At 46.4% G+C, this 23,542-nt stretch overlaps 1 protein-coding gene across 6 annotated transcripts in view; it reads right to left on the minus strand.

The window, feature by feature from the left end:
• The window catches only part of Eri3 (ERI1 exoribonuclease family member 3), a 133,774-nt gene that overhangs the window by 86,999 nt on the left and 23,233 nt on the right, over positions 1 to 23,542 (minus strand). For all 6 annotated transcript variants that reach the window (XM_041651836.1, XM_041651835.1, XM_041651834.1 and 3 more), the window contains 3 exons: positions 13,493 to 13,609; positions 7,346 to 7,405; positions 3,259 to 3,350 (listed from right to left, as the gene is read on the minus strand). In XM_041651836.1, coding sequence (XP_041507770.1) covers positions 3,259 to 3,350; positions 7,346 to 7,405; positions 13,493 to 13,609 — 269 coding nt within the window. The remainder of the gene's footprint in view (positions 1 to 3,258; positions 3,351 to 7,345; positions 7,406 to 13,492; positions 13,610 to 23,542) is intronic.

Below are 23,542 nucleotides of genomic sequence, written 5' to 3' on the forward strand. Positions count from 1 at the left end.
CCAGCCTGGTCTACAGAGTGAGTTCTAGGACAGCCAGAGAAACCCTGTCTCAAAATACCAAAATAATAATAATAAAATATAAAAAAGTAGAGAAGAAAATGAAACCCACACTCACTACCTAAAACTCACCATATTGGTAGCTGTGGCTACAGCCTCAAGCTCACCATAACAGTAGCTGTGGCTACAGCCTCAAGCCCCACAAACCCAGACCATCGTCCAACTCTGAAGAAAGATGGACATGAAACAATTTTGTCAGGACGAGAGCAGATTTCTTTGCTCCGGTGGGATTTCTACGGCCACTTCAGTTCCCATTTCTCAGTGCTACACTAATCAGACCTCTCCCAACAATGGTGACGTGAAGCAGCTTTGGGGGCTGGAAGAACAACAGCAAGGAGGAGGAGCCGTGGCTTCCCGAAACGAGAGTTGTGAAATGAAAACACTGGCTGAATTCTTTAGACTTAGTTAAATCTGGATGTCAAAATACCAAGCCAGCCACATACTAACAAGTTATGAGTGTCAATTTCACAGAGCCTTGTCAGGCTCAGCAGCAGCCTTTCCAGGCGCACAGTACAGGGCTCTGCTGAGAGCCGCTGACAGCCCTACCAAGGCTCCAGAACACCAATAAGCAGTGCGCAGTCACGCCGCACTGCTTACCTTTTCTCTCTGGCCGCTTTTATTTTGTTACACATTTAATTAAGAGCTTTCCCAGCAGTTATGCGGAGTCCAGCTTCTAAAGGCAGTCACAAGGCCCTCCTCCCCCACCCAGCAGCTGCTGTCTCTGGCACACCCTTCTTCAGAGCCCTGACTTCCCCACCAAACTCAGGTAAATGAAACGGTGAAGTCTTGGAACTCCTTTTGGTTTGGCTGACTCTTTACCTCTGTGAGCCCTAAGGTGTTCTGCTTCGCTTTGTTTGTTTCCTGTGTTTATAAAAGGGAGACATCGCCTCCTACCAGAGACAGTGGTTAGGACCAAATGATGTACACACTTGGATTCTGCAACCCAATCCAGATATCATTTCTCATTAAGACACAGAATGGCAGTGCAGCACAGGGCCCAAAGACTGAACTGTGCTACAGACCAGAAGAGGCTGCACCAAGGATGACACCCTCTGAAACTTGCCTCTCCATCTCATGGAGCAACTCCAAACTGAGGAGGCCCAGCAACATGGTCTCTAGTCCCATGTACATCAAGTAGTCTGTATGCATGCTTGTGCACACCATTCACAAGAGACAGCAGCAGATTCAGAAGTACCAGTACTGGGAGGATGACGATACCAGAGAGGAAAACACTGGAAGAGTAGGAGTCCGCCTGGAGAGGCTACCTAGAGGAACTGGGCCCTGGACCAGGTCAAAGCATCTTCCATGTGAACCCTAGAATCTGGGGTATCAGCCTGAGCCTGTCCCATCTGAATAGTTTCTCCTGGGCTGCAGAGCCTCCACATAAGACTGTCTAGGCTTCAAATCAACATATACAAATGAGAACAGCTTTCCTAGGCTGGGGTGTAGTTCCGTTGGTAGAGTGTTTGCCTAGCATGCACAAAGTCCTGGGTTCAGTAGCCAGCACCACAAATACCAGGTATGGTGGAACACTCCTATAATCCCAGAACTTGAAAAGCAGAGGCAAGACAATTAGTAATTATCCTATGTAGTGAGTTCAAGGCCAGCTGGGTTAGTTGTATACAAAATCTTATCTCAAAAATCAAGGCCCTCTCAACGCCTCCTCAATCAATGCATCTGATTCACATCTACCTCCAGACTTCCAGACCCACTCTGTATAATTCGCCTGTCGTGTGAGAGGACAAAGACTATCTGGAGCAAACCTAGAGGTGTGTAGCTAGTATCTATACACAGCCAAAAGGGTGGAACACTCAAGTGTTGTGTGCCCATGTGCTTTGGAGATTATTCTTCTTGATTCCCTCACAAGTCTAAGGTCCAAAAGCAGGCTTGGCACCCACCTGGGGGCCTAAGCTCATCTTAATAACCAGGGTCTACAAGCACACAAGGGACCCTGGTGAGAATGTGTTATTTGATTTGGCAGTAAGAGTCGCTAAGTCACTAAATCCCCCCCCCCCCACCTATTGCTCCCCCTCAGAAATGAGAGAGAGAGAAAAAAAGAGAGAGAGAGAGAGAATGCCTGCTGCTGCTTCAGTCACAAAGAACACAGTGATACTGATTCTACCCATCCTCAGCAAACAGTGCCCCCACTCACTCCCTTTGGTTCCCCAGGGGCTGTCGGAAGCCAGGTGTCCATGAGGACAGACAAGAAGCACAAGTGTCAACCCAGCAAAGAAGCCTGTCCTGTCTTCCACAACCAGATAGGACAGGATCAGAAGACAAAGGAGAAGTGGGGGTGGGGTGGGGGCGGGGGACAAAGGAAGAAAGAGGAGGTGACTTGGGTAGCTTCCCAGAAGCAGTCTCTCCATCAGGACCACCAGGCTCTCGGCTGGATAACCAGGGTCTCACAATGCAGATAATAGAGCAGCATAGTAACAGCTAAGAGAAAGAATCACGGGACCAATTGCTGGGTCTAAATCCTGGCTGTGTGGCCCTAGGAAAGTTACTTAACTTCTCTGTGCCTTAATATCTTTCACTATAAAACAGAAATATGAACAGTACCTACTTCACAGTATTGAGGAATGAGTTCTTATTTCAGAGCACTCCAAATAGTAAAATAGTTTTCTGTTTAAAAGATTTAAGACAAAACAAACAACAACAACAAAAAACAGCCGGTGGTAGCAGTACACACCTTTAATTCCAGTACTTTAAAGGCAGAAACAGGCAGGTCTCTGTGATTCTGAGCTCAGCCTGATCTACAAAGTAAGTTCTAGGACAGCCAGGGCTGTTAAACAGAGAAACCCTGTCTGGAAACACCCAATATATCCTCCCTTCCCCACAAATCCTCTGTTAATGCCCTCCTCTGTGTCAATACCATGCAGGCCAGCAATCAGAAGGGCTGCGGAGAGCAGCAAGACCTGTCAAAGACAGGAGGACTCAACAACGGCAGCCCTAGGAGGCCCAACTTGTCCCTGCTTGTCAAAGACAGGAGGACTCAACAACGGCAGCCCTAGGAGGCCCAACTTGTCCCTGCCCTGCTGCAGAGATGCCTACAAGTCACAGCTACCAGCCTTCCTCTAACCTGGTGACCTCAAAGGCCCAGACCCCTGCTGCCCAGCAGGCTTGAACATTTAAGCCCTAAAAGGCAATGCCTGGTCCCTTAGATGCCCAGCCCTGCAGCAAAGAAGCCCTTTGCATACTCACATGACTTTCAAGTCCCAGTCTCCGCAGGTGACAAAAATTGACTTGACGTTTGGATCTAAGAGGCCTTCCTTCGCCATCCACTCATCGACCCTCTGGAAAGTACACAAGAACAGATGAGATTGTCCTTCTTCTGAGCCTATGAATAGCCCCAACAGTGACACGCAGATAAGCAGCTTGTTACCAGAGGAGGAAGAATGGGAATCTCATCCAGCTGGGCTGGGCTCTAAGCCCTGGCTTGGTTCTGGACTACAGAGGTTCTTCAAGGATGACCCCTTTGGGAAGACATCATGAGCCTGTGTGTGGTGAGAGAGGGAGCCCTTTACCCTTCAACGTGTGGCAGCCTACCCAGGATCCCAACTGGCAGTCCAAACACCCTTCTCAGACTTGACTGTCTTTCCTTGCCTGTCACACAAAGGCAACAAGCACAGGATATCCTGGGCCATAAGATAAGGGCAGAAAGAAGCCATAAGCAGGATGTTACCTATAGCCTCGTTCACTCTGCTGCTATTTCACACCTACTGTGCTGACGAACCTAGTTATTCATCAAGTGAAGACGGAGCCCTTTCCCTCCAAAGGACCTTCCCAGCAGTGAGGCAATGCTGTCTGCTCTAGTTGCTGAAAGTCTAGAAACAGGCTCTATTTTGCATCTCTCCTTTTCCAGGCAAGGGTTCAAATTCAGCAGAGTATTTTGAGGACTGTGCTCAAGTGCTATACAGGGAAAGAAATCATTTCCTAAGCGCACCTAAGTCCTTCTCCTCATGCCTCCAGCTGGTTTTACTGTTTGCACTCACACCAGAGTACAAACATGAGCATCGGTATATAACAAGAGAATTATCATAAAGAATTCATGAAGCATTGCCTATTTTTCAGACGATCCCAGGCACAGGAAGGGAGTGCAGCCAATCAGACCATGGCTTCTACTTGCACGGGAGGATTATTTTTTAAGTCTCTATCATACAGTAGTTAGAAACACAGAATTGAAAGTAACACACATCTAGGTTCCAACCCTTGGCTTTTCCTTCTCCTGATTATGTTGCTAACTTGAAGTCATTTAAAAGTCATTTAACACCACTGAACCCCAGTTTCCTTTACCTATAAAACAGACTAAGATGACAATCCTTACCAAGTTGTTCTGAGAATAAAATGTGATAATGTGTCAAATGCCTCCCCTACAATAGATAGGAGGCTGAGAGAAGAGAAGGGGAGATGGGAAAGTGGCCAGACTGTTGCAGGAAGGCCCAAGAAGAAGGAACACTCCTGGCAACAGTACGGGAGGCGTAATGACTGAGTATAGATGTGACTGTTGGTTAACGTCTGTCTTCCCTAGCAGACTGGAGAAATGCAAGGAGGAGCGGGGAGGTGTCCTCTTCATTCACTGTCCTAATCCCAAACCCAGACCCGGGCTTAAAGCCATACAAATGTGTTGCCAGGAACAATGGCACACATCTGTGATCCCAGAAGTTTGGAAGCTACAGGGTTGAGGATTGCAAGTTTGAGGCAGACTGAGCTATATAGACAATTCAAAAACCAGCCTCAGCTATACAGTAGACCCTGTCTCAAAACAACAGATACTTGATTACGGAGGACATTAACAGATGGAAGTCTAGTGAGAGCAAAGCCTACAGTGCTGAAAAGGCTGGAAGCCGTTAGACCAGACTGCAGAGGGGCTGTGAGCTAAGCAGTAACCGAGAGCGCGCGTGGCTCCAATGAAGGCTACCCCACCTAGCAGGTGTGGCTAGCTCCGCGGGCACTTCTGAGCCGCTGAAGACCCCCGTAAGACAACTGAAAAACCACTCACGTTCCATGGGAGGCCAGAACCCAGAGTGTGAGAGCTGCTCTCTGGTACACACTGTGTAGATCACACAGTCTCTAAGCCCTCTTCATAATCTGAATCTCTGCCTACCAATCTTCCCCAGTCAGGGAACCTCCTAAACAGTGAGGCTGGGTATTCCACTGCCACATGTCTCCCTCAGCAATCTGGCTTAATCCCTTATACACACGTACACATGTGAAGACACACCATTACAATTTTACCCAAGGTCACCTAAAGAAAAGACACATTTCATTCCAGAGAAGAGATAACATCAATTCAGAGCTTCTGAAATCCCTAAATCCTTGCATTAGCGGGCTGACTCTATACACTCAAGTAAGTGTCCCACATGGTAGAATGCTAACACCCCATCTCACACTGGGGAAAGAGATGAGGACAGGACAGGACTGTCAGAAGGACTCAGCCAGCATGACCACCACCTTTGCCCCAAGAGGTACTCACACTCCACCATGTGGCAGAACCTTAGTGAGCATCTTTCACTGTGAGTCTGCCCAGACACTCAGGCCTGGTCTCCCCTGTTCTGCCTAAATGAAGAGAAGCGATAGGAGCCATAAGACAACTCATCCATCGGGCAGCCCCTCCCATCCCTGGCAGAGTAGTGAGCCCAGCCTGAGCTCTACTCCCAACAAATGAGTCAGGTGAGCATCTTGCTAGCTGCTTTGGTGGGGACAAGAATTCACAGTTTAGTTCTGTAACTGACTGATAGGACCAAGACTAATAGGACCAGTATGGTGTCCTTGTCCTCCAGAAACTACTCGGGTTGACGCTGGAAATCTTCCCTTCTCAACTAAAAGTCTCAGGCGTGGATGACTGAGAACATCCTAAGCAGCCTACTCCAGGAAGGTGTCTTCTGAACACATCTTCCCTCAACTCAAACCATGACTTTAACGACCCTGATTTGGAGCTGACCCAGAACACTCCATCAGGACCCCAGCAACAGACATTCCTGAGGAATGCTGTCACTCCTCTATCCTCCCTTAGAGCAAGGGTGGTTGGGGATGCTGTTGGCAAGGAGTGCACCCATCAGTCCTAGCAACGGACTACATCTCAAAAGAACAGTAAAGCAGGGAAGCAAATAGAAGTTACCTTCCCTTCCCTTCTGCCATCTACTGCAAGTGTCCTCACCATGGCTAAAACTGAGCCGACATGTCTGGACCTCTAGACTCCAGGGATGCGGAGTCCCCACTGCCACTGAGGTAAGCTGAGCCTGTCTTTGAGACCTGTTCTATCCCGATGGGTCCAGGATGTTCAGGGCACAATGCTCCCTGGGGGGACAGGATTTATGGCTAAAGGGAGATGTTTCCCTTTTGATGCCATAACTCCACCTTTTTGCTGTCCACCTCCCATGTCAATGAGCCTTGCTATTCCTCCTGAACACTGATAAGGTCTAAGCTTTGGATTTATGAGTTTTTACAAACAAATAAAGCACCCAGTGAAATCTACAAGCTTGCTGCTGTCTGCCTCCTCTACAGAGCAGGGCTAGGAATGAACCTTTCTTCTTAGAAAATCCTAAGGCTGGAGGGGTTGAGAGGAGGGAGGCTGAGACCAAGCATAGCCTCTTCCTTATTCCCCCACCCCCAAGCTGGAGCATAGGAAGCAGCGCCTTAACCTTTCCCAATTCCCTGAGGAGAATACCCAAGAAGTGTGGTCTCTGCCAAGAGTTCTAAAGTCTTTAATTTGATTTTCCTCACATAGGCAATTGTTGTAATTATTCTGATTAGGAATCATTACCCAGTGCAGCCTCTGCACCCGACAGGCACATTGCATCCCGCAGCAAGCTGCAGTGGGGCACGCAGCCGGCTGCAGCTCCTAGAGGAGTTGACAGCAAACAAAAGCCATCGATGGGAGTTCTGGGTGAGTTAATGAAGTGCTCACATGCCACAAGGAGCCAACACCAAAGCTAAACAAAAACACCTCCAGTCCCTGGGGCTAATCCCGTAAGGCTGCAAAGCAGCTCCCCTGCCCCAGCCCACCCAGTGCAGGCCTCCTGCACAGGGCCATAGGCCAGGCGAGGAGGGGCTCTGCCTGACTCCTGGCAGCACTTGGACATCTTGTCAGTAACCCTGACGGGAACAGCTGGAGATGACAGATCAATGGTTCAATACTCTCAACAGCATGTCACTGATGTGACAGCAAATGTTATTCTAATCAAGCCATAATCATAGTCAAATTATACGGCTACATTCTCTGGAGGGGAGGGAAAGAAAGGCAGCAGGAAGAGGTCAGAGGTCAGGAATTAAAGGTCATTCAACCTACCTCCAGCACTTGCTGCAGCCTTGGCTGGCCATCCACCATGGCTTGAATGATCCCAGTGAGCTGTAAGGAGAGAAAAACAGCCTTTGGATAGAAAACCAAGGTGCTAAATAGTCCATCCTGTTCCCTCTCTTCCTCCTCCCAATGTGAGGGTTGGGTCCTCACTGCTTCAAGGTCAGGGCCAGGCCGGGGGCTTGGGATCATGTCCGAGGATGCTGTATGAACATCCCAACAGCAGCCTCGCCTGAGATGGGCCTGCATACCCATGCTAACAGCAGGACAGGCTCCATGCTTGTTTAAACTTTTATTTGGGAGGAATTTTTCTTTAATTTTACATGTCTTTTGTATTCACCAGGTGCAAAGAGTCTCCACAAATTAGTCTTAAGGCACATTAGCCGCCAGCTTCACAAAAGTTCCCGCGGCACCTGGCACACTTGGGTTTGAGTCGTCCCTTTCTCTGAGCCTCTGTTAGTCCAGCACTTCCCCAAACACAGTGAAGCTTCTCAGAAATCTGCACACCTCAGTCCTTAACACCACCTAGCCAAGCTGGAAGGCCACCCATGAGCAGGGGGGAGACAAACGAAGAGGCCTACTGTGTAGACTCTGGCCTAAGGACTGACTCACAGGGAGAGGCCGTGCCCAGGTCAGGCCTAGCTTTAAGCAAGCTTGTTTTGCTTTATTAGTTCTAGAGTAAAAATATCTCCCAAGCACAGAGTAGGCATAGACTTCCTATCAGTATCTGAGGCCTGAGGTCCTGTGTCAGACACTAGCTAGAAATCACAAGGCCATCATGTCCCTGGCTAGTTTCACAAAGAGAAGTATGTCGGGCTGGCTTGGAAACAACTTTTTTTGTTAAAGTGGGGGAAGGGACCTAAAACTCCAATTAAACTATAATTACATTTAATGAATACCAAATACCCAACTAGCAGAAAGTGCTGGCTCTAAGAGGGAAGGTTATTTTCTCATAGTGACTTACATGGAATGGTAATACACACCTTTTAGGGAAGAAATTTTCATTTTAAGAATGCTGAGTTCCTCTAGGTGGGTTTCTGTAGTTCATCAAGTCATTATTAGGTGGTATTTTAAGGAAGTGTAAGGACACAGCCACTCTATTTTATATTCCAGAAACTGTTTTTATATTAATCTGTATTTTAATTGGGTAACAGCTGCTGCCTACAGACTTCCCATGGTCTAAAAGGAAAATAAATTAGAAAGATTAACTACACTGTTGTTTCGCAAGGCTTTAACCCACAGCATGCCCACCCGGCTGGCACCTCCACACCCTTTCCTTGCTTGAGAGACCAGAGAACTGCCCAGCAGAGGGAGGGCCTGAGTCAAAAAGTAGAAAAGACTGGTCTCCTGCTGCAGCGCGAGGGAGGTGAGGCAGCCTGCACGGGAGGGAGGTTTTGACAATAGAGCGCTCCTCTTGTTCATTCTCCTGGCACCTACTATGTGCCAGAGCAGCAGGGGCCTGCACAGGAGCATGAAAGCCCTGCCTTCTTGGAATTTGCCCTTGTCACCACAGTGCCCTCCTATGCCCAGCCCGGGTAACACCCAGAGCAGAAAAAAAATTGTTCTGCATTTTCTGTCAGACACACAGGGACTAAGACTCAGGGAGAAACTCTCAATCTCAACTTCAGGTCCACTTTCCAGAAGACAGACTGACAACCAGGGACCACAGCTGCTTATCATAGCCTTGCTCGCTCGCACTAAATTCTTCCAGGGTAGAGGGATGGCTTGGGTCAAGGCTGCGGTGGAAAGGCCCACAGCCACTCTCACTTCTGGAAGCCCCAGGGTCTAAGCACCAGTCTGTATCCAGTACGAGTGCCAGGCCCCTTCTCTGGCTCTACCCACGGGAGTTCAGAGAAGCTCAACAATGGAGGCTTCAGAAAGTCTTAAATGTGCAGACAAAGGCACAGAGCAAGAACTGAGGCCCTGGGAAACCAGATGTGCTAAGAAACACACTACACCGGTAGTCTAGCAGCACAGCACTTGCTTAGCACACTCAAAGCCTTGGATTTAAACTTTAGCACCACACACACACACACACACACACACACACACACACACACACACCACCACCACCAAAAAAGAAAACCAGGGGCCACACAGGTGTCTACTAGAGGGCTGTAGGACTCCTTGCTGCAAGCCAGGCCCACCTGTCCCCACATGGAGGTCAGCTGTGCTCACCATGCTTCCTAGATGACAAGCTTTTCCACTGGTGGCCAGGCAGTGTGGCTCACCAATGAAGTCCTTTGGGACTAAAGTCAGCCTCAGAGACAAAGGCTTCAACAATAGTACAACAGGACACAGCCTCCTAGCCCTTAGGGGACTGAGACAGTTCTTGGAGGGATAGATTCATCACCCAAAGAATGAGCCACCTCTTCCTAGCTCTGCCAGGGGACACTGGATGAAGGGGGCTAAAACTGAGAAAGTCAGTCCCTGTACTTGATAAAATTAACTGGGAAGTTCTATCTTAGGCCTACCTTAAATCTTTCCTGCTGTGGTTTTAGGCCCATCCCTACTTAGATTAGTATGTTTGCAAAAGGGCTTTCATATCCTTACAATGAAAGGTACTAGAGCAGAGCCAAGTATTTGTTAAGCTGAGAACCAGGGCTTGCAGGCTAAAGGGGGCTGGCTCAAAGGCCTTAACCACTTAAGGTAGGAGAGGTGCGGGAAAGAATTAATATGTGTTCTCTGGCTCCTTTCACTGAGGAAATTACAGATTAACTCCCACTTCTCCAGACAGAAACCACAGGCGGGTCATACTACTGGTTCCAATACCCCTACCCCTGCATGAGGGCTTTGTCCAGGGATGAGCTGGCTTTATCTGAAACAGTAGCAACTCCAGGAGGCAGCCCAGGAAACTCAGTGCCAACAGCACGTCAGTACCTTCTCCTTTCACAGTTTATCTCCAACACAATCGCATCTGACACCAAGCCGGTTTGTTGATTACATAAGCACTTGTCTTTGGTCTGCAATCTGATACCCAGACTCACTCTTTCTTCTCACACAAAGAGACCAATAAATCTCACCCTTTATAAGTACAGGTGCAAGACAAAGCCCTTTACTGGCATTTAGCAAAAAGGGTATTTCTCTCTCTCTTTTCTCATGACAACAACAAGAGACTGTACATGGCCAGGGACTACAGCCGGCCAGCTGCTGGAGCACAAGCTCACGAGCTGGGACAGATTCCAGAGGCCAGAGGAGAGGAACATCCACCCGTCTACACCAAAGCCATATTCAGCATGTCTATGGACTGAGGCGGTACCTCAGGAGGCTGAGCCCCTCCTCACTAAGCAACATGAGCATTTGTGGGGCTACAGTCCTGCTTAGGCCAAAGCCATCTCTCTGCGGCCCAGCACTGTACAAGCATGTGCTCACGCACACATGCATATACACAGGTTAGAGGTTCTGTTTGGGTGTTTTTTTGAGATAGCCCTGGACCTTTGTAATTACAGCCTTGAACTCCTAGGTTAACCCAGGCTGTCCTCCAACACCCAGCCTCCTATCTCAGCCTCCTAGGTACAAGGATTACAGGCATGAGTGATCACGTATACTTTTTGTATGTCTGAGACAGTCTCATTTAGTCCAGGCTAGCACTGAACTCCTCATCTTCCTGTTTCTGACTAAAGAGTACTGAGATTATAGGCACATGCCCCTGTACCTTACCATACTAGGGTTCTTAAGAACTCTTGTGTATTTGAGAAATAAATTCTGCTAGAAAAGCTGCGTGGGTCCAATCTAGAAGTGTAAGACCACTGCTTGCACTTTTATTAGAGTCTCTGGGTAGGTTAACTCCACCCATTGCTATGCCAAAAGTGGCTTATTGCCAGGGCAGATGAGGCCTCACCCTGTACCCATACTTCTCTTCAAGACCTAGTTACAGCTGGTATGGGGTCAGGGCAACACTGAGGTAATGTGAGGTTTTCCAGAGACTTTATTCATTCAAAAGGACAAATCAGAGACCACCAAGATGGCTCATCCAATTTTGTCACCAAGCTTAAGAATCTGAATTCAATTCCTAGGAGTCACAATGAAAGAAAAACTGACTCCCACAAGTAGTCCTCTGTCCACTACGCATCAAAGCATGTATGCATTCCCTTCAAACACAAATAAATTTTTTTTTTTTTTTAAAGGCCAAGCTGGCCAGGTGGTGGTGGCATAGCCTTTAATCCCAGCACTCGGGAGGCAGAGGAAAGCAGATCTCTGTGAGTTTGAGGTCGGTCTGGTCTACAAAGCAAGTTCCAGGACAGGCTCCAAAGTCACACAGAGAAACCCTGTCTGGAAAAACATAATAATAATAGCCAAGTCAACAATATTACAGTAACTAAGAAAGTAGACACCTCCCTTTTTTATGGAGCACACATGGTATTAACCCTCATAATGGGACAGAAATGGATCGGCACTCTAGAAATGCATTATTGAGTAGCAAAACAGATAAATAATCAAAATATAAGCTATGCAATCAATATGATTTTGGGATAAGCACAATCCAGGCTGTGTACCAAGGAAGGACACCACCTAATCAGGTCAGGACACAAGAACACAGAGTACACACTGCAACAAGTAGGGACAGAGCAGGAACTAGGAGTCTGGAGAGCACTGAGTTCTCACAACCAGATCTTTGTCTTCAAAATAGCTGCGCCCAACACCACTCCCGTCACCCTCCAATCATGGATTTCTTGGTAAAACTATCAAGAAGAAAAACAGGCTTTCCTTACAGTCTCACAAAGCTGCACCAAAAACTGCAATGGAGGATGCTCTCTGCGAGCCTTCTGTCCCTAGGTTCTGGAGCACCTACCCTTGTCAAAGGCTGGCACCAGCAGCCTTCTGCCATTCCTGAACTTGCAGCAACCACTCCAAGATCTAGGCCTCTGGTTCACACCAGGCAATGTAGCCTCAGAGCTCCATACCAGCCTAAATATCCCCGTATCATTTGTTCCCCGAAACTAAGCTAACCAGGTTGGCCTGGTTAGTACCCGGATAGAAGAGAGCTTGGCATGGCTTCCAGGCTGTTGGGTGGCTAGTGTAACCTTCCGCTGTTGAAAGGTGACTTTTCTAAAAGGGACCAAGGGGCCAATTAGCCACTCGCCCTGGTGGGAGAGCAATTTCCAGGGGAAGGAAGAAAATGAGGGAAAGCTTCAACATCATGAGCTGGAATGAAAGAAAGTCTTAGGACACTGGACACTGGACAGATGGCTATATGCCATAAAAGGCCCACCTTGGCCAGATGGTAAACACTGGCTATAAAATCAGAAGCAGCTCTGGAGTATCTGGGCTAGTCAGCCTCAGGGCCCAGTGAATTGCCCACTACAGCTAGCAGGCCGTTCCTCAGCCTCTTCCACAAAACCAACAAAACTGCTGGGATCCCCTAAGTACTTCTTTCCCCTATTTCACTTATGTGTAGAAAGTGGGTCTTTATATGAAGGCACAAAGGCTCAGTACATCTCAGCTCCAAATTAATGTTTTCCATCACCTCTGCTCCCATGCATGCCTGACCAGTGATCCCACCACAGAATGCATGGCATGGCACATTACAGGGAAAGTAGCCACCAAAAGCTTCTCATTCTTTCTGATCATTCTGGGAGTGGGTCCTCCCAGGCTTCTCTCTCTGCTGAGAACTCTTTAAATCTCAGGCAAGCATCAAAATCTCAGCTCCATGTTTGCAGTCTGCAAAATGGGGTCTGCTGAACTTCAGACAAGGTAGACTAGACAAGGACACTTGAGCCTTGGCCAACCTGTCTTCTCTGTCCTTGGTGGGAGAGCTGTGCTTTACTTTGCAGAAGGACAGAGCAATATCACCATCTTAGGAAGTCAGAACGCCTGAGTATAGGAATGCGGCTGAAATCCTCACGCTTCCCAACAGGCCCTACTGAAAATGGAACAGGAAAGAGCCTGAGTCCCATACTACTCAGAGATTCACTCCAAGGTCAAGTTGCCAGGAATGTTGGGGACAAGAAGAAAGGGAAATGTTGGAAAGTCTGGGGTAAACGGTATCACTGCTGTCCCTGGGGACATGTACTCAAGTAGTCACAGACTAAAGAAACCATTGCTGGGTTCTTGCCTTAACCACTGGTCTGATCTAGCTTTCCCTGAGTGGCCTACATGAACCAACAATCCCAGAGCTCCTCTCCCAGCAACCCTTACCTCTGTACAGAAGGGGGTAAGCTGTGGGTGGACTACAGGCTGGACATACATGTGAAAGGTAGACTCGATTTCCATGGTACGGCCGTTTAACTTCAGGATGGGGAACTCAATGATTTCCTAGAATGCAAAGAGACAGAAGAGAAGGTAAGTCATTCTTACAATCAACATTTCAAATAACTATGGCGGACCAAGGAAGAACAGCTCATTCCTCCTGCAGCCCACACCGAGCACTACGAGGGCATGTCAACCAGCCTCCCCACGGTTTTTAGGAAGGAAGACAGTAGTATAATCTGCCTACCAGTTTTCCTGACAGGAGCCCATCATTTGAGCCTCTAAGAGAAAGAAAGGCCTTCCCTCTCTTGCCCAGGCTGCTGTTCTAAAAGGTAAGTAAGCAGCCACCAGAACAGACATAGATTTTCTTGTATGAAGCTTAAACATTGCTGGGGTGTGTGTGTGAGGGGTGTCTTCATTAGTTTTTGAGGAACAAAAAAGATAACAAGCCCCCCAAATAAAGCCAAAGGGGCTATCAGAGAGAAGGAGAAAATAGAACACAAGTGAACAGAGGCCATGTCTCCCACCTTTCCTTCAAGCTCTGCACACTCCCCTTCGCCTGCCCCTACCCGCCCAACCGCTTAGCAAGCCCTTCCCAGTCCGCTGGAAGGTAATGGAAGAGAAGGAGGAGGAGTGACAATTTGTTTGGTGTCTCTAAGATTAATTTGTCTCCGTTATTTAATAGAGATGCACAGCACCAAGGTCCTGGTGTGCAAACAGGCTTGCAGAACGCTGGCTGTGCAGCACGCCTCATACATCCTTCCTGGAAAGGGAGGGATGCTCCGGAGGGGGGAAGAGGGCAGGAGAGAGCACGCGCACCAGAAAGAAGAGGGAAACCAAGGGGAGAGAATAAAAAAATATATTGCTTTTTAATATTCAAAAACAGTTTGCAAAATTTAATCAAAGCAGAGGAAAAGCTAACATTTTTACCACTTTGACATTTTTATTAGCGCTTTCATAAATTTTTAAAACATGAATGGAATTAGTTTACAACACCCACACACAAAAAAAACTGCCCTGAAAACATCTGGAAGAGACAAATAGGAAATAATAAAAAAATAAATAAAAGCAAAATCTTCCAAGTAAAATTAGCATGTGAAAAAGCTTCCACTGCAGAGACAAGAAAGGAGTTTTACCCATACAAGGGCCCCAACCATCAGCTCCAGGGGCATACCTACCCCAGAACCCTCATTCCAGAGAACATCCTTCTGGCATCATTAAAACCAAGGCAAACTAGTTCTCTGCAGAGACTGGAGACACAATACAGAATTCACCACTGCTGAGTACCAATCCCACTCAGGGAATCAGTGGGTGGGAAAACAGAAAGTTGTCAATTGCCTGCACGTCCCAAAAAATACAACTACCATCCTTGAGAAATAGATTCACTAATATTATGGTCTTCTGTGTAACCTGGGCTATCCTGGAACTCACTCTGTAGACCAGGCTGGCCTCGAACTCAGACATCTTGCTGGGATCAAAGATGTATGCCAGCAATGCCTGGCTGGACTTATTTTATTTTCAGTATTTATTTCAACTCAAAATGTAACAGTAAGGCTGAAAAACAAATCAAGGCAGTTAGATTTTATAGCAGAGAAATTTAAAGGTCCTGACTGCCTAGTTCCCCTAGGTCAGTGGCCCTCAATTGCCTAATGCTGTGACCCTTTAATACAGTTCCTCATGTTGTGGTGACCCCCAATCACAAAATTATTTACATTCTATTTCATAACTGTAATTTTGCTACTGTTACAAATCATAATGTAAATATCTGTGTTTTCCAATGGTCTTAGGCTACCTCTGTGAAAGAGTCGTTAGACCCCGAGGGGTCATGACCCAGAGGTTGTAAACCATTGCCCTAGGCTGATGCCCAAAGATGGGGAAGCTGAAGGGAGCTTGCCTAGTCCCCTGGGCTGAGTCCCAGAGTTGAAGAAACCGAAGGGAACTTATTACCAAGACACGGGAAGAGCTTGATGGATGCAAGGCAAGGGCAAAAAGGCCTGGACTGCTGCTTAGGACAGATGAGAGACACTTCTCCCAGTGGAGTGAAGGGTTCATTCTCCAACTGGCTAGGCCTTTGTTCCCACAAAGGACCACAAAGCAGCCCAAGCAGAGGGGAGCTTTGCCCCAGAAACTGAGTTGAGTACATACACCATACATACTGCTGTTCCTAAAAATTCACATATCCACGATACCCAAGAGTCAGCTCTGAGCTGTGGCTCATGAGTCAGGCCCTCTGTGACCCCTGAATTTGTAGTAAATCCTCCTTCTCCTGCTTAGCAGGAGAAATACTCTCCCAATAGAAAGAGCTCCACAGCCTGGTGAGTTTGGCTGCCCTAGTTATCTAAGAAAACAGAGAGTGTCGGCCCCTCACTAACAATGTTAGCTAGGCCCGCAATGAGATTTAACCTGTGACACAACTGTACTTTTCATTTAAACTTTCATTTGGAAAGAAACAGTGTTTGAAGACCTGCAGTTTGTCCTGCTTAATAAAGACAAGTGTTGGGACCTTTAAGGATGCCATTCATCTTTGGCTTTTATTAAATTCAATTTTCTTAAGCCTGTGATACATTATGAAATTAGGAGTTGACATTCCTCTGGAAACAAAAATATCTATCAAACATAAATAGGGGGGAAAACCTCTATTACCAAGAATGTATGGCTTAAAGTTGATCTCTTTCCACTTTTTTACAAGCACACGGTTTGTTTTAGATATCTGAAATGCTATTACAGATCTGGAATTTCATTAGTATTATAAAACACAATGTGCTTCAGCTCTTGCTCTGACCAGAACTGAATAAGCTTTCTCAGCAGGCTCTGCAGCTCAGCATTCAAACTCTCCTGCTGCCAGTTCCTTCACTCACAGGGACATGGAGCTAGAGACCAAATTCAGTGACACCCTCCTGAGACCTGTCTCAGCTCCACGGGGGGAAAAGAAAAGAAAGAAAGAAAATGTCTCAGACACTCAGGACACAGAGTGTCGGTCCATCAGCCAGGCGTAGTCCTCAAAAATCAAGGGGGATTCACAAGAGGAGACACACAACATGGCTCCTCTGGAGTCTTTCCTCAGCAGCATCAGGAGCTATAACCACATGACTGCACATGACCTATTCTTTTGAATCACTGAAGTGCAAAGAGGAGCTTGTGACAGAATACTCTTTCAAAATCTTTTTAAAAAATAAGCTTTAAATGGAGCTAGAGAGATGACTCAGTTGTTAAAAGCATATGCTGCTCTTGCAAAAAACCTGAGTTTGGTTCCCAGCACCAATGTCAGGTGGTTCACCTTCACCTATAACTAACTCCAGGGGATCCAAAGCCTCTACTATCAGGGCGCCTGGACTTACATCTATACACCCAGACATACTCGCACACAATTACAAATAAAATTTACAAAAGAAGACAGTCTGAGGGATCAGAGCAGAAAGACCTCACTAGGTACTTCCCTCCTTCCCATACTATTCAGCAAGCCCACGCCCCACAGCATCAGCCCATACAGCACAGTCATGGAGAGGAGCCCTATGCTGCACAATGGCATAGCTACGTATCAGGTGTGCCTAAGCCATGCCAAATATCTTCTTGACTGTTAAAGCACAAAGACAGCAGATGGTATCAACTCCAACCCAAGGGTCTGTGAAGATGTGCCCAGGTGCTAGCTTCTACTCTAGCTGCTCTTGGATCATAACAACATTATCCCTGCCCCTCTTCCTTTCCCTTTGCCCAATTTCATTATTCTCCCAGAAAGATGAGAGTTGTTTGTTTTATCTTTCTTTCAGGGATAGATGAGAGCTTCTGTCCTAGAGGAAAGAAGATCCAGTCTGTATTTATAAGTCCTCCTTCTGGCTCTTAAGAATAGCCCCATAATTCCTTTGTTTTCCTGCGCCACTCACATTCAATTAATCTTCTAGGGGGGCTACTGTGTTAGACAAAGTGGGACTTAAGAGGTAAGTAATTTGTGCCTTGGAGAAGTGCTTGACTAGTTAGTAAGGAGAAACAAACGACACCTGAGCAAACAGTGGACAGTGGAGGGACATTATCAAGTGTTAGGCTTTTGTCTTTTCCATTCATTTTCTTATTTTATGTTTACTAATCCTGGAAGATAGGTCATGTCATCAATACCATCATCAGATCATAAGTCAATACTGCTAAACACCTACTATTTAGCCAGCAGAGCCCAAGCACAGGCACAGCAGTGAAATGTGGACCTCTCCCTAGCATGCTCAAGACTGGGGAAAGGAACAAAGGAGATGGTCTCCAATACCCTCTTCCATGTGGAGAATGGAACCATCCTGTTCCCTCCACTTCTTGTTTCCTCTATGGAAGATTCTCTGCTAAGTGCTAGCAGAAATGATCTCAAGCCTCTAAACAACTTATTAGGTGGAAATCATTACTGTTGCTATTTCACAATAAATTAAGTTCCAAAGATGTTATGGTCACTAGCAACCATGCTCCTAGTAAGAGATGGAGCTGGGACTTCCAAAAGGAAGGGGCACTGGCTGTTCTGTAGGGACTCAGTATACTCTCCCCTCAATGTCCCAAAAGCAGCATGTGTGGGTGCCCAGGCAGAAGTCCTAGCGAAACATTCCTAAAGCGCCTCTTCCATGCTGTAGCCAGAGAGGTGGCACAAGGCTGAGTTCAGGAAGGCAAGGGACCTGAGCCTTCAGTCCGTGTCTCTGGCACCTGGCTCTTGTCCTGGCACTTGGTCCTCCCTTTCTCAACATTATCTGCGTCCAGACAGGAAGGGGCTAACAAGTATGAGACAGAGCCAGTATCTGTCAAGCAGGAAACACTCTGCTTTCTGGGATTTCCCAGAGGACCTGGGAAGTAATCTGCCTAAAATGACAATGGAGGCGGTGGGGTCAGGTTCAAGCCCAGACACAGCACTCCAAAGCAGTGTCTACTGGCTTCATCCATTCTTACGTCTCTAAACAGTTTCCATCCTCAACTGATACCAACCATTTAACCCCAGATTTACCCAAACTGTCTAGTATGGTCTTTAGAACATGGGACTGTCAGTGCCACAACTGAACAGGTAGTTATCCTACACCATTCACAAAGTGCCTACTCCATCCCGCTGTCTGGGGGCAGAGTGAAATAATCCAGCTGACCTGCTGATGGTGGCTGGAAACTGGCCACAGCTGACACCTAAGGACAAAACCCTCAGAATCTGAATTGTTCAAAGGACCCGATTCTAAAGTGGCTGCATTTCTCTCTCTCTCTCTCTCTCTCTCTCTCTCTCAAACACTAGCTGCAATTTTTTCCCTGAAGGGAGAGAAAACAAAAAGGAAGCACCAAGCAAATGTTCGTTGCTTTTACCTATATAAGAGTGCTGGAACACAGGCTTTGAGCCCACCTGATTTAAAACTGATCAACTATGAACCCCAGTGTGTCCCTTAATAAACTGAAGAAGACAAAACTGCACTGTGTCTCAAGTGAAAGTTCATGCCCACTATTGAAGATTACAGGAAAGACATCTGCAGGGTTTGTTTTTAGGGTATGAAAACTTCCTTCAACTAAATTATCCATAGAGATTAGGTTACACGGGAAGACAGGAAGGCAACAACAAAAGACATTAAGCAGAAAAGGCTCAGCTGATGCTGGAATTGGTGGCAAGGGTTAATACAGTAGTAGTCCAGCCCGTTTTCCCAAAGCACAAATTCTTCTCTGCCTGAGCTGATATTTCTACGGTCCCATCTGAAATAAGGGATTGAAAAGATCATTTTCATGCCTTGCCCAAATTAATCTAAGAAGAACAAACAGGCATTTCCTTAATTTAGTGATAGTAAAAGTAATCTATCCCTTCCTTCTATCCCCTTACTGATAAAACCCAAAGACGATCTAACCATGAACGGCAAACATGGGGCTTAGCCAAATGCTTCAATCTGAATGAAGTCTGATATAAAGGTAACCAACCCATTCTCAAGAGAAAAAAAAAGGGGGGAGCCTCCTGGTCATTGGGAAGAAGGCTGGGAGAAGCGAGGGCTACACTGGGCACGATTTGCTTAACAGTTCGGGGGGCATTTATGCACAAGGAGCTTATTTCTTAAACAAACACTCGTGGTTTTGATTTACACCACAGCCTGCTCCTAAATAATTTATGGCGGGTTAAATTTATTGCCGAGCCCTGGCTGGCTGCAAATTCGAATTGCCAAATAATTAGATTTTAGGGCAAAGCTTATAAATTACCCGTCGATTTGTCCGGACTTGTTTGTCAGTTGCTTTGTGCTCCGGGTCATCTTTGGCATTTGGCTGTTTGGGTTTTAATTGCTGATTTACACTTTGACAGATGAGAGCTGATGCTCAGAGTTTCAGGACAAGGAAGGGGAAAAACCCAGAGCTTTAAAAGGCTGATTTTCACCTCCATGCCCCCTTCACCCATCTCCACAGAGCCCCCAGAGCCAGTAAAATGTAGAAACAAGGCTGAAAGTAGAAACTACTATTCTTTAAGGAGTGGGAGAACAGAGTGAGTTATAATTTACTTTTACTAAAATCTTAAATCAAAAAACAAAAACGAACCCACAGTATCAGTGAGTAAAGGAGATCAAAGGTGTTAACAAACACATCCTTACCCTGGAGTACACACACCTGTGTCTCTCTACATATGCACACAACTCGGAAACAGCCTTAGTTTGAATATTTTTATATACTTTGAATAACTTCAAGTATTAGGGCCTTGTGAAGTTAAAAGTTAGGGCAGCAAACAACACAAACACTTCTTTGAAGCCACATACATACATACGTATGTCTGTTGTGTAATTAATAAAAACCAATCTCAGGTTATGTAAAGGAGGAGTTCCTTTAAGGTAGTTTTAAGTTTGTCATGCAAATAGCCAATCTCCACTTACCATTTCAGTGTGGGTGTGTGCACATGGGGAGATCTCTCTAGGTAGAGGCCTGCCTCTATCCACTACTTGAATAGAAGGCCTGAAAACTCTCCATGAACCAGAGAAGTAAGGCTGGCCTCCCAGTCCCTTGTTATACTCCTATACAAGTACTAGAACTGATTCTACTAAGTGCTGACCTATACAGTCATTACATGATATGCACTGTCTGGAGCAGTCCCATGTATGTTTAGTTCACTGTATCCTCCCACAAGTCCTATAAACTCAGAGCTAGTACTAATTGCACTTGTTCAATAAACAACTGAAGTACAAGAGGTGAGAGTCACTTAGCCCAGGTCATGCTGTTCACTGGTGGTGGAAACAAAACTCAAGCCTGACAGTCCAGTCAGTTCTGAAGCCCATGTTCTCAGCCATTATGCTATCATGTCCCTGGGCAGAACAGCCTCTGCCTCAGCTCTCTTCATTCTAGAGGCCCAGAGTCCTCATTTTGGGGCTTGAACACATGCAGCCAAATCCTGTTCAGTTAGTCTGATAAACTGGGGGGCGGGGGGAGGTCATGTAACTTGCAAGATATATTAGAGTTTGGTTGGACAAAGACCACTTTTTCCAATCAGTCATAAATTTCCCTAAAGACTCACAAGCTGGGGGTGAAGAAAGGAAGGGCAACAGGCAACTGAGGCAGAACCAGGCCCACTTAGGTAACTTGGCTCAGTAATTCTGTCCACAGCCCCAGGCACCAGTAATGTCTGCCTAAACGACTTCATCTTCTAAGGAGTAGCTAGTTCATGGGGTCCCTGCTCTCTGCCCACATGTGACAGGGTGCAGTTGTACTAGCACAACATACCTAAAAACTTAAGACAACTAGCAAGCAAAACAAAGACTGACATATTGCCCATCATGCCCTGAATCCTTTCTCCCTGGATAGGTGATGAAGTTACATCTCCCTAAGATATCTGCAATTACTCCCTAGTACCCCAGATAACATCCATCACTTGGGAACTTGTTAAAAGTGCAAATTTCTGGGTTAGCAATGTAGCTCGGTGGTAGAGCACTCATCTAGCTGAGGCCCTGTATTCAAGCCCTAGCACTGAAAAACTGACTTCACTGTGCCTTGCAAAGAGTCAGTTTCACTACCCTACAGCAGTATGCTGTTGTCCCTCTTGCTTTGCTCTCCATCTTGTTTTGTTAAGAGTTGTGGCTTTTTCTGTTATTTCTTCAAGGGAAACAAAATGATTCAGAGTAGTGGCTCTCAACCTTCCCAATGCTGGGGCCCTTTAGTATAAGTCCTCATGTTGTGCTGACCCCCAGGCACAAAATTATTTTCATTGCTGTTTCATAACTGTAATTTTGCTGCTGTTATGAACTGTATGTAAATACCTGTGTTTTCTGATGGTCTCAGGTGATCCTTGTAAAAGGGTCGTTTGACACACACACCCCACCCTCGCCAAAGTGGCTGCGACCCACAGGTTCAGAACCACCAATTTAGAAGAGCAAAGCAGATTTCTACCTTTCACCATATATTTGGTGAACCCAAAGCTCTGATGACGAGGCAAGCAATCCTGGCTTTAAGCAGTCACCCAACTGATTTTGACCCTCACTGAAGTTTGAAAACCTTTAGCCCAGACTACTTTGGCTTTCTTGGACAGAACTGTCTGAAGATCTGTCAAAATGCAGACTACTTAGCTCTGGTGTGGCCTGACACACCATTTCCAACAAGCCCACAGGTGATGGCGATGCTGCTGGTTCTCAGACCACAAACTACACTACTTTCCCAGGGAAAAGACTTTGCCCAAATGATCCTTGCCTGCCACTACACTATCAATCCCTTTCAGTTGACCAGTTGCCCTTTCAATGCTGCTGGTGCTCGGTGAATATCCCTGAGAATAAACAAAACTTGTCCCTGAACTAAGAAGGGATGAGCTCGAGTCAGAGTTCTAAGTGTTACAATGATTTTGGGGAGCAGGATTCCCAGCGTTCTTGCCAGTTATCATCACTAGCTACCGTTTCTAGTTCATTGACAAACAGTGCCTCAAATATATCTCAGAGGGACAGCTATCTACCTCACTTCAGAGGAACTTATCTGTAACTGTTGTCCCTGCATGTTCTCCTTGGTGTGGATTTTTAACTCAATTATGACACCTAAGATTAAATACTCCATTTCTTACCAATTCACTTAGTCCCCAGGGAACTAGAATTCAATGGAGCTGGGAGCTATGAAAGAGCATGGTTCTCAGGCTTGTGTCTTACCCAGCACACGCAAAGGCTGTATCAGTAACTTCTTCTCCATTTCTACCATAACCACCTTAACCCAGCCCACTGACACCCCTCTTAAGTAATGTACTTAATAGTGTCTCCACATCTACTTTTAGACCCTTGGTCACCTTTCTTTTGTTCCCAAGGACTGGAGTTGTTCACTTTGTTTTGTCCTTTCATTCCACAATACATTAAACTTCATTTCTGATTTACAAACTTTGCTGTCAACCTTCCCATGCACACTGCACTATGGACTTTTTGTTTTTATTTTACTTCATTTTTTTTGAGATAGGGTTTCACTGTGTAGCTATCGCTGTCCTGGAAGCTCTAGACTGGATGGCCTCGAACTCACAGAGATCTGCCTGCCTCTGCCTCTTGAGTGCTGGGATTAAAATTTTATGTTACTATGTTCAGCTTGTATTATGGACTCTTTACCTGTAACAGTATGGGCATTTCCAAATAAAAGTCCCTGCTATAATTTAGCCCTCAGATGAGCACTTGGGTGGAACAGTTCCCCAGGACTAGACACTAACCCACAGCCCTCAGAAGAAAAGCAGAGCTATCCATGTAATGGTGCTGCTGTTCTGCTAGTCAAAATATGCACACCTCCCATTGAGCAACTCTATCACCTGGGATCTGGACACAGCAGACTATTTCAAGGAACCTCTTCTTCACTACCAAAGATTCCCTGAAGTTTGTCTCTCCCTCCAGAGACTCTTTTCTATTTTCCCAGTGCCTGGTCGCCATTTTGCTGCAGGCTGCCAGGCTTGGGGGAGGGGAAGCACTAATGTCAATCTAGGAACACTCTTGTCATAGCTTTTAGGCTATGGCTCAATTTTTACAGCTGAAGCTCAGAACTCATCACATAAATGTAATGTTGTGGGGGGCTTTTTAGTACTGTGAACACTCAGGA

This window comes from Microtus oregoni, unplaced genomic scaffold (assembly GCF_018167655.1).
Source record: "Microtus oregoni isolate MIOR12 unplaced genomic scaffold, Mior012 000005F_ref0000423, whole genome shotgun sequence".
Lineage (NCBI taxonomy): Eukaryota > Metazoa > Chordata > Mammalia > Rodentia > Cricetidae > Microtus > Microtus oregoni.